The sequence below is a fragment of the Neomonachus schauinslandi genome, unplaced genomic scaffold (genome assembly GCF_002201575.2).
Source record: "Neomonachus schauinslandi unplaced genomic scaffold, ASM220157v2 HiC_scaffold_1252, whole genome shotgun sequence".
Taxonomy (NCBI): Eukaryota; Metazoa; Chordata; class Mammalia; order Carnivora; family Phocidae; genus Neomonachus; species Neomonachus schauinslandi.
In genome coordinates this window covers 1-10,080 of record NW_025409942.1, presented here as the reverse complement: position 1 = coordinate 10,080, position 10,080 = coordinate 1, and the positions used below count along the sequence as shown (strand labels likewise).

The 10,080-nt window shown below is 56.4% G+C and overlaps 1 protein-coding gene across 1 annotated transcript; it reads right to left on the bottom strand.

Annotated features, from left to right (window-relative positions):
• Nucleotides 1–132: 132 nt before the first annotated feature.
• On the bottom strand, nt 133–9,436 carry LOC123323828 (obscurin-like; the record flags this gene model as incomplete). Its single annotated transcript, XM_044912333.1, has 7 exons — nt 133–231; nt 466–498; nt 969–1,166; nt 1,264–1,388; nt 1,821–1,899; nt 7,524–7,802; nt 8,555–9,436. Coding segments are annotated over 7 exons (1,695 nt in total), but the record flags the coding sequence as incomplete, so codon positions are not given.
• Between the last annotated feature and the right edge of the window lie 644 nt (nt 9,437–10,080).

The following is a 10,080-nucleotide window of genomic DNA, read 5'->3' as shown; positions in this document are numbered from 1 at the left end:
GGGGGGGCGGGGAGGGGCCTGCTCTGAGCCCCCCTGGGGGAGGGGTCCTTGCTGGGGGGCAGGGAGGGGCCTGCTCTGAGCCCCCCTGGGGGAGGGTCTTTGCTGGGGGGCGGGGAGGTAGGAGAGCCTTACCTTCCACCTTTACTGAGAAAGTGATGCTGGAGCCTTTCTTCACTTTCTTGGAGGCGAATCTTTCCAGGAATCGGGGCGGCACCAGCTGTTGGTGTGCATCTGGACAAGCAGCAGACACTGGCGATGAACACATGTCGAACCCCTGCTCCCTGTTGGGGCACCGAGGCCTCCAGGGGCACCGGCTGCAGCCCCAGCCCCCAGGTCCCAGCCTCATCCGCCTGGAGGCTGGGTCTCTACAGCCTGCACCCAACCCTCCTCGGTCTGCAAGGTGGTGTCCCTCGGTCACTTTGGCTGAGCCACCCACCCACCCTCTGCCCATCCGAGTTGGCTCACCTGAGGCTGGCTTCTCTTCAGGATCTTTGGGGCCTGAAAGAGCAAGAAGGGGAAATCAGGCCTGCAGCACCGAGGGGCCTGTCTCCCCAGAGCCCGTGCACCTGCCGAGGGTCGGGGTACCCACTCCTATCCACACCTTCCCTGAGACTCAGGCCATGCACGGAGCTCACACTGAGGCTGCTCAGTCCCAGTGTGATGCCCCCCCACCCCACCGCCCGAGGAGTGTGGGGGTCACTCTGGAGCCGACGCAAGGTCGCACTGAAGGTCAGAGGGAAGCCTGGGGAGCGCTGGGTCCCCCAGCCACCGCCGGCTCAGGTGGTGGTGCTCAGAACTTCGGAGAACAAGTAAGTGCAGACCTCTCCTCCCACAGTAACCACTGACCTCTTCCTCTGCACAGTCCGCTGACTAACCCGTGCCCCCCACCCATCCCGGAGCACGTGTACGGAGGCGCGGGGTGTGGCAGACAGCGGCCCAGGTGTAGACGCTCCGTCCCCAGCACCCACCCCGGACCAGCAGCCGGGCGGACGAGTAGGCGGCGCCCATGGCGTTGCTGATGTAGGCTGAGTACTGGCCGGCGTCCTCACTGGTGACCGACAGGACCTCCAGGGTGTGAAGCGTCTTCCTGTCAGCCACGCGGATGTGCTCAGAAGCCGTCAGGGGCTGCCCGTCTTTGAACCAGTACAGTCGGGGTGCTGGGTAGCCTGCGGCCACAGGGGAGTGGTCAGCACCGAGCCTCCGTCCCGTGGGGGCACCAGGGACGGCCCAGCCTCCACCTGGCCGGCTGTCTCTCTTCCTCACCTTTCACCTTGAGCTGGAACTTGGCTAGGCGTGTGCCGGGGGCCACCTGGAGGTCCTTGAGTTCCTCCACCACCTGGGGCAGCTGACCCTCCTCTGAGGTAGATTCCATGCCCTCTTGCTCCCGGCTGGTGGGGAGAACAGGGAAGGGGCAGTGAGGTGGACCGGGGAGGGGCCCAGCGCCTGGAAGGGGTCAGGGGCAGTGAGGTGGACTGGGGAGGGGTCCAGCGCCTGGGGTGGAGTCAGGGGCAGTGAGGTGGACCAGGGAGGGGTCCAGCGCCTGGGGGGGGGGGCAGGGGCAGTGAGGTGGACCGGGGAGGGGTCCAGTGCCTGGGGGGGTCAGGAGCAGTGAGGTGGATGGGGGAGGAGTCCAGTGCCTGGGCGGGGGTCCAGGTCAGGCGTGGATGGCTTTGGAGGGCCCCCATGAACTGGACAGACACTGTGGGACCTGGTGGAGAGCTCCAGGATTCAGATTCTGTTGGTCCCAGCCAGCACTGCCACCCACTGGGGCTGGCACCACCAGCCCGCTGGGCGCTGCCTGCCTGTGCATGGTCCTCTACCTGGACAGGTAGCCTTGGGCGCTGAAGTAGGAGGAGGTCTCCGTGGCATCAGCTGCAGTTTCATAGTCTGTGCTGGTCACTGGGAAAGGAAGAGTGGCCTCCATGAGGCTTGTGCCCCACCTGCCCGAGCACGGCCCCACACCGGGGGCCAGCCACCTGGCTCTCACTGAAAGACCATCCCTGGGAGCCATGCACACTCCTGGGCCAGAAGCCTCGGGGGACCTGGCTGTCCACTGGCTCTCCACACCCCAGGCTGTCACCCACCAGCCCATGCTTCTAGGCTTGGAAGTAACTGCAACCTCAACCACTGGTCAGCTCTGGTGATTCTGGGCCTCATAACGGGGCTGCATCATCCAGTTTTACCCACTAGGGGACAAGGGGGTGATGCATGCAGGCCTCAAAAGCAGCAGCTGGGGGCTTCCACATCCAGCCATGAAAGAGGAACAGGGACTGGACCTACTCTCTACCAGGGGCGGGATGTTCCTGTCCTCCCCCCAAATTCATATGTGGAAATCCCAACCCCAATGTGTGGGTGTCAGGAGCGGGGCCTTTGGGAGGTAATCAGGGTTAGAGGAGTGCCCTAACAAGGAGCGACCCCCGCGAGGACACCATGAGAATACCATGTCTGCAGCTCAGAAGAGGGCCTTACTGGAACCCAAGCCGGGGCACCCTGAGCTCAGACGCAAGCCTCCAGTGAAGCCTCCAGAACCCCGAGCAGTAACCTTCTGTTGTTTCAGCCACCTGCTCCGTGGCACCTGTTAGTGCAGCCTGGACCCAGACACCCTCCCCCACCCTCACCACACCCCAAACGAAGTACAACAGTTGTGAGAGTGTGATTTCTGTAAGAAGCATGTTCTTGGTCTTTGTCACTGCTCCTAGCACTGAGCTCCAAAGCCCTTGGAGTTTCCCACGTGAGCATGGCAATGATGGTGTCTTTTGTTATGTAACAAGGTGACTCTGGAAAGCCCCTCAGGGTGGGGGCTGGTGACCAGGGGACTCAACCCTGGGACCAGAGGGTTGGAACTTTCAGTCCCACCCCCTGACCTCGGGGAGGGGAGAAGGAATCAATCACCAATCACCAATTGCTGATGACTCCATCAATCATGCCCATGTATTGAAGCCCCCATAAAAACCCACAAGGTCAGGCTTGGAGAGCTTCTGGGCTGGTAACCACATAGACATGTGGGGAGAAACTCCAAGCCCCTCCCCCAGTGCCTTGCCCCGTGTGTCTCTTCCATCTGGCTACTTCTGAGTTATATCTTTTTATAATAAACTGGTAATGTAGGAAGGAGAATGTTTCTCTGAGCTCTGTGAGCTGCTCCAGCAAGTTAATGGAACCCGAGGAGGGGGCTGTGGGAACCTCGGATCTGCAGCCAGCTCGTCAGAGCACAGAGGACCCCTGGACTTGTGACTGGCATCTGCAGTGAGGTGGTTTGTGGGCCTGAACCCCGAACCTGATGCTGACTCCACATGGGTCTGATGCTGACTGATGCTGACTCCATGTGGGTCTGATGCTGACTCCATGTGGATCTGATGCTGAGTCCATGTGGGTCTGATGCTGAGTCCATGTGGATCTGATGCTGAGTCCATGTGGGTCTGATGCTGACTCCATGTGGGTCTGATGCTGAGTCCATGTGGGTCTGATGCTGACTCCATGTGGACAGGTTCAGAGCTGAGTTCATTGTAGAAACCCCGGCTGGCATCAGAGAATTTCTTGTTGAATGCTTACAGATTGGAAACGATGATAAGCCCTGTGATTGCCCCAACTTCCTGCCTTGAGTTTCCAGCTCCAGGAGGGGAAACTGAGGCCAAGCCAGGTAGACCCTGAGTGGAGGAGCTGGCATCCTGGGAGATGAAGACTGCTGGTGTCCACAGGACGGAAGCCAGAGAAAAGAGAGGGCAGAGCACTGACTAGCATGTGCACAGGGTGGGGATGAGCCATCGGAGGGGGCCATCGAAACAGTGGGGAGGATGCTGTGTTTCCAGTCGGACTGGGAACTTCCCCAATCTGTGGCATCTGGTCCTCAGGAAGGGGGATCAGCCCTGGATGGAACTCTGCCGGCCCCCCACCTCAGAGGAAGACCTCAAGAAGATCTGCAGAAATACAAAGTCTCCAGCTGCCACGTGGGCAGGCATCCCGTCAAGGACCTCCAGACTCACACGGAGGCAGGAAAACACCCCCCAGTGGGTCAAAACCAAGTCAGGATGGACGCACGTGGAACTGGCAGACAAGGTCATCAAAGCAGGTATTAGAACTGTATGACCAAGACCCAGCACACGTGAAAAGAGACTCCAGTAGCACTGTAGAGACAGACGGTACACTGACAGGCCTGATGGCAGGGTAGTGACTTCAGAAGGACAGCGAAGGTCAGAGATAGTGGGACAAACAATGTGAAATGGGATGCAGACCCAAGAGCTGCACATGAAGAGGGTCAGCGCGTGGTCGCGCCACTGCACGCGGCTTCTTGTGCCTGTGACTGCAGTCCCCAGACGAGTGGGGAAGGAAAGACACTTGAGGAAATCACAGCCAAAAACACTTCCAAACTTCATTAAAACTAGAAACCCCAAATCCCGAGAACCTCCGTGAACAGCAAGCACGCGGGAACATAAAGAAAAGTGCACCCAAGAACAGCACAGTCAGATGCCTCAAAACCAGTGAAAAGAAGGAAATCCTAAAAAATACCCAGAGACCATTTTTGAGGAAAATGACAAACTGATCCTCAAAGTCATAAAACACAAGGGACCCAGATGCTCTGAACGAGAGTGAAGCTGCAGGACTAACATGTCCAGATTTCAAAACTGACTATGAAGCTACAGTAATCAAGATAGTGTGGTGTTGCCAGGATGACAGACGTACAGATCAACGGGACAGTTAGAAGCCCAGAAATGAACCCATACGTGTCATGGAAGTCAGTTTTTGACAAGAGTTCCACAGCAATTTTATAGAGGAAGATAGTCTTTTCTGTGAATGGTGCTGGAATAACTACACTTCCACGAGACAAGAATGAATTTGGGTCCTTACCTCACACCATATACCAAAAACCTACACGTAAGAGCTGAACTATAAAACTCTTAGAAGAAAACAAGGTTGTACATCTTTATAACGTCAGATTAGGCAATGGTCTTGTAGACAAGCAACCAAAGGAAAAGTACTGGATTTCATCACAATTAAAAATTCTTGTGCAGGGCGCCTGGGTGGCTCAGTTGGTTAAGCAACTGCCTTCGGCTCGGGTCATGATCCTGGAGTCCCAGGATCGAGTCCTGCATCAGGCTCCCTGCTCAGCGGGGAGTCTGCCTCTCTCTCTGACCCTCCCCCCTCTCATGCTCTCTATCTCATTCTCTCTCTCAAATAAATAAATAAAATCTTTAAAAAAAAAATTCTTGTGCATCCAAGAACACCATCAAGAAAGTGGAAGGAAAATCGTAAGAATGGGAGAAAATACTCGAAAATCATATATCTGACAAGGGCATAGTACCCACAACACATAAAGAACTCTGACAACTCAAAAACCCAACTTGAAAATGGGCACGAGATCTGAGTAGACATTTCTCCAAAGAACATACACAGGTATCCATTAAGCACATGAAAAGACAGCATCGTCAGCAAGCTGGGAAATGCAGGTCGAAACCACAGTGCTCAGGGCAGTATGGCTGAACAGAGGATCAATGGCAGGGGCTGGGGGTGGAGGAGGAGACGGGAACCCCATAGTGGGCGGCATGTACAATGGAGCTTGCCAGTTCTTTCACAAGGAAGCCACAGAATTACCATATGACCAAGCAATTCCGCTCCTACCTATGTGCCCGAGAGCTGAACACACAGGTCCCCAAACACTAAAACTTGTACACAGATGGGCACAGCAGCATTACTGATAGGACCCAAAACCACCACTGTTTTCACCAGAAACACCAGCCGATGAGTGGCTGAACAGTCCACATACACAGAGTGATTTTCAACCTGAGAAACTGATGAAGTTCACAACGTGGATGGACCTCCAAAACACACCAGGCCACAGAAACCAGACACGAGAGACCACATATCATAGGATTCCATTTATGTGAAAATGTCCAGAAAAGGCAAAGCCACAGAGACGGAGAGTAGCTCAGCAGTGTCCAGGGGCTGGGGGAGGCGGGGTGGGGACGGAGCGTGGCTCAGCAGTCCCAATTTTAAATCCCAGGGGAAAGGGCTAGTTTTGCACAGAGAAACAAAGATAAGAATGGCACCCTATTTCTCAGTGGAAACCATCCAAGCTAGTAAGTAGGGGAGCAGCACCTTCAAGGTATGAGAAGAAAAAGGAATCATCCTAGTAAAAATATCTTTCAGAGCCACGGGAGAAATACAGACTTTTTCTCAGACGTGCAAAAGCTAAGAGAATTCTAGCATTCCCAGATGATGGGGAAAATGTGGAAAGATGTCCCTCAGGCAGAAGGACAGCGATGCCAGAAATCTAGATCTCCGCGGCAGGGTGGACTAGCTCCTGCTTTGGTGAATGTACACAATTCTGCCTCGGTCACGCTAACTGACTTGCGTACAGCTGTGCTGTGGACACAGCCGTGGCCATGGCCCTGCGTCTTGCTCATGTCCGCTCAACGACCTCTCGTGGGGCTGGCCGCCCACGAATCCGTTCAGGAGAACAGTCCTTCCCAGATCCCACCCACGCTTCGGTCTCTGCTCTGACACCCGCTTTTCCAGAGACGGTGTCCCACGTTGCATTCCCGTGTCTCTGATCCTCGCCAGCACGGCGTGTGATCCCTAGTGATGAAGTTACCATCCTGCTGAGTGCACGCGACATCTCGCTGGGGCTCCGTTAGCGTTGCCCCCATGGCTAACATCCTCCAGGTGCCTCTCAGCCTTCGGCAAGTCCTCCTCCCGTGAAGCGTCTGGACATGTCTATTGCTCTGGTTCCAAGTGGAGTTTTGATTTTTTTTAAATCTGTTTACTGTTGAGCATTCTTTATGTTGTTTTAAGACAAAGTTCTTTTCTTAGATACCTGGCTTGCAGATACCTTCTCCTGCCATGTAGTCTCTCCACATGGGGTCTCTCTCAGAGCAGAAGTTCCTAACTTTTACCAATTTTCCCTTTTATGGGTGTTGCTTTAGTTGTCAAATCTAAGAAGTCTTTTCCTGGCCATAGCTCCTAAAAATTTCCTTCTATCTTTTTTTCTGAAAGTTTCATAGTTTTGTATTTTCTGTTTACATATGTAATCCATTTTGAGCTCATTTTTGTATGAGGTCAAGGTCTAATTATTTGCCTGTAAATATCCCAATTACTCCAGCACGACTTGAGATTCTATCCTTGAATCTGAAATTCTACCCTTCCTCCACTTAAACGCTCTCACACTTTCCTCAAAGATCAGATGGACCTACTCGTCCTGAGGCCTACCAGGAGTCACTGCATTAGAATAAAACACACCTCCTGTCCCCTTATCACTCGGGAAAACTTCCGGCGATTCGGGAACTATGTGCTGGGAACGAAGGACGACCAAATCCATATTTCTTATTGCACACAGCTAACCTCCACGCGTGCCTGGGGCACCTGTGACCTTTCCCAGGCCCCTCCCCAGCCTAGACACCACCCAGGGAGATGAGACCCCCACCCCCAACCTGACCCCAATCCTCCAGTGTTGTCTGGGTCCTCCTGCAACCCAGCACCACCCCCGCCCAGCTCCGGCCCTGGGGCCATCAAACCCGAACCGCCATACTCACGGTCCACGCGGAGCTCCGCCTTCGTGGAGGACACGCCCACGCTGTTCTCAGCCATGCAGCGGTAGACGCCCATGTCTGCGGGCACCACGGCTGTGATGATGAGCTGGTGGCCGCCCTGCTGGTCCTCACTGATCATATAGTGGTCATCCTCCTCCAGCATCCTTCCATCCTTGAACCAGCACACGGTGGGCATGGGCTGGCCTGTCACCACGCAGTCAAAGCTCATGGGGTAGCCGTCCTGCACCTCCTGATCCTGCAGCCCAGTCAGGAACACTGGGGCTGGGAGGGACAGGCGGGGTGTGCAGTGAGTGGGCCCCAGGCCTCTCCCCCAGCCACCCCAGCAGCTCAGTGTGCATCATCTGTTCCCACTGAGGTGGGGGGGCACTCGCAGGCACCTGGGCCAAACACAGTTCTGTCTCTGCCCGCCTAGGTCCAAGCCACCGAGAGGCCAGAGGGATCATGGACAGGAAACAGGGAGGAGGGGGAGGTAAGGGGAGACAAATGCTGTGTGGGCTGAGGGTCCAAGGGTTGCAAGCATGAGAATGGCCCAACATTGCACAGGGAGGTTCCCAGACGTGATGCCATGGGTTATTCATTAGACCCCTTGTTGTCCCTAGGGAGATGCAAGCCAACAGTGGAATGGCTCTAAAATTAATATTAGTTGCTGGAGCAGGTGATGGGGGCCGTGGAACCCCACCTTTCATAGGGGTAGTATCCCAAACCCTTACGGAGCAAAACACACAAACTCTGGAAAGTCAGTATCTTATACCCACTTCACAGAGGAGGACACTGAGGCCCAGAGAGGCTAGCTCACAACAGGCAGCTGGGATTGACATCGAGCTCTGTCTATCACCAAATCTGGGGCTCTTCCAGCTCAGTGGGCTGCATTTGCAGGGGCCAGAGGCTTGAGCCCAGCTACCTCGCTGAGTCTTCAGCTGCCGCAGTTCACCTTGGCTGGCCCTACTCCTCCTCCTTGCCCACCCCCCTCCCCCGCGGGCAGTGGGCAGACAGCGGGCAGAGGGCAGACTCACCGGCCTCTGCAGTCAGCGGGCGGGGCACCATCTCCTGAGGCGCGGCAGGGGCGGGACCCACCTTGCTGATGCGCATCTCCACCCCCCGGGGCCCCTGCTCCGACAGGCTGATGTCCACCCTGATGCCCATGGTGCCAAACATCTCCCGGAAGCAGGTGGCCGCACGGTGGGACTCGGCAAGCGACTCGAAGCGGATGCAGACGAAGTGCTCATCTTCGTGGTACGTCTGCCAGTCCCCAGGCTCCTCAGGCTGTGCTGAGCCCTCATCTGCACTGAGGAAGATCTCTTCGTCTGAAACCTCAGCCGGGCTCTTGGTGCGGAAGAGACGGTGCAGCTGCCGGGCCGCCCGGCGAAAGGCTTCGTCCAGCTCACCCCCTGAGGAGCTCTCTGCCTCGCTCTCAGTCCCGCTGACCACCACACAAGCGCTGTGGGCCACATGGCCAAACTTGCTGCTCACCTGACAGGTGTAGCGGCCAGCGTCAGCCCGGCCCAGGCCCGTGACCAGCAGGGAGCAGGTGCCGTCCGCGAGCTGGTCGATGTGGTGGTGCCGGCCGTCCGTCAGCTCCATGCCATCCTTCAGCCAGCGAGCACGCACATCCACCTTGCTGGACACCACACACTCCAGACGCAGGACATCCCCCACCTGTGCCTCAGTATCCCCAAATGTGTGGGAGAACACAGGTCCCTCCTGCTGCTTCATCTCCTTGCGGACCTTGTAACCCTTGAAGGCAGCCTGGATCTTCACAGCTGCCTTGTCCATGGACGGGTCACTCAGGTCTCCTGGTGGTGGGCAAACGGCAGCTGGCTGCTCCTGATGCTCCTGTGGCTTCCCAGGTGGGACCGTGGGGACCCCAACCTGTGCACACAGGGAAGGTAGGGAAACTGAGGCCCGTGACAGAAAAAGCACAGTGCAGGGACAGCTGGGGCAGGGCTGGAAGCAAAGCACAGGTCTCCCGTCCCAGCTCCAGGTCATCATGCCCCTCTGCTTCCTGCCCACCTGTAGCTGCTCAGCCTTTGCGTGCCTGATGGCTCCTGGTGCTGCCAAGAGGCAAGCCCGCTCCCTGAAATCACTCTAAGTGGTCACCCAGACAGAGACTGGCAGGTTGTGAGACACAGAGACCAGTTCTGGCTCTTAACAGCCGGATGGATGGGTGAGTGGGTGGATGGTGGATGGATAGGTGGTGGATGGGTGAGTAGTGGATGTGTGGGTAGGTGGGTGGGTGAGTGGTGGGTGGTGGAAGGTGGATGGGTGGGTGAGTAGATGGTGGGTGGGTGGGTGAATGGTGATGGGTGGATGGTGGATGGATGGGTGGTGGACAGGTGGGTAGGTGGGTGGTGGAAGGTGGATGGGTAGGTGAGTAGATGGTGGGTGGTTGTGTGAATGGTGGATGGGTGAGTGCTGGATGTTGGGTGGTGGATGGGTGAGTAGTGGATAGGTGGGTGGGTGGTGGATGAGTAGATGGTGGACAGGTGAGTGAATGGTGGATGGGTGGGTTGATAGGTGGGTAGTAGATGGATGGATGGTG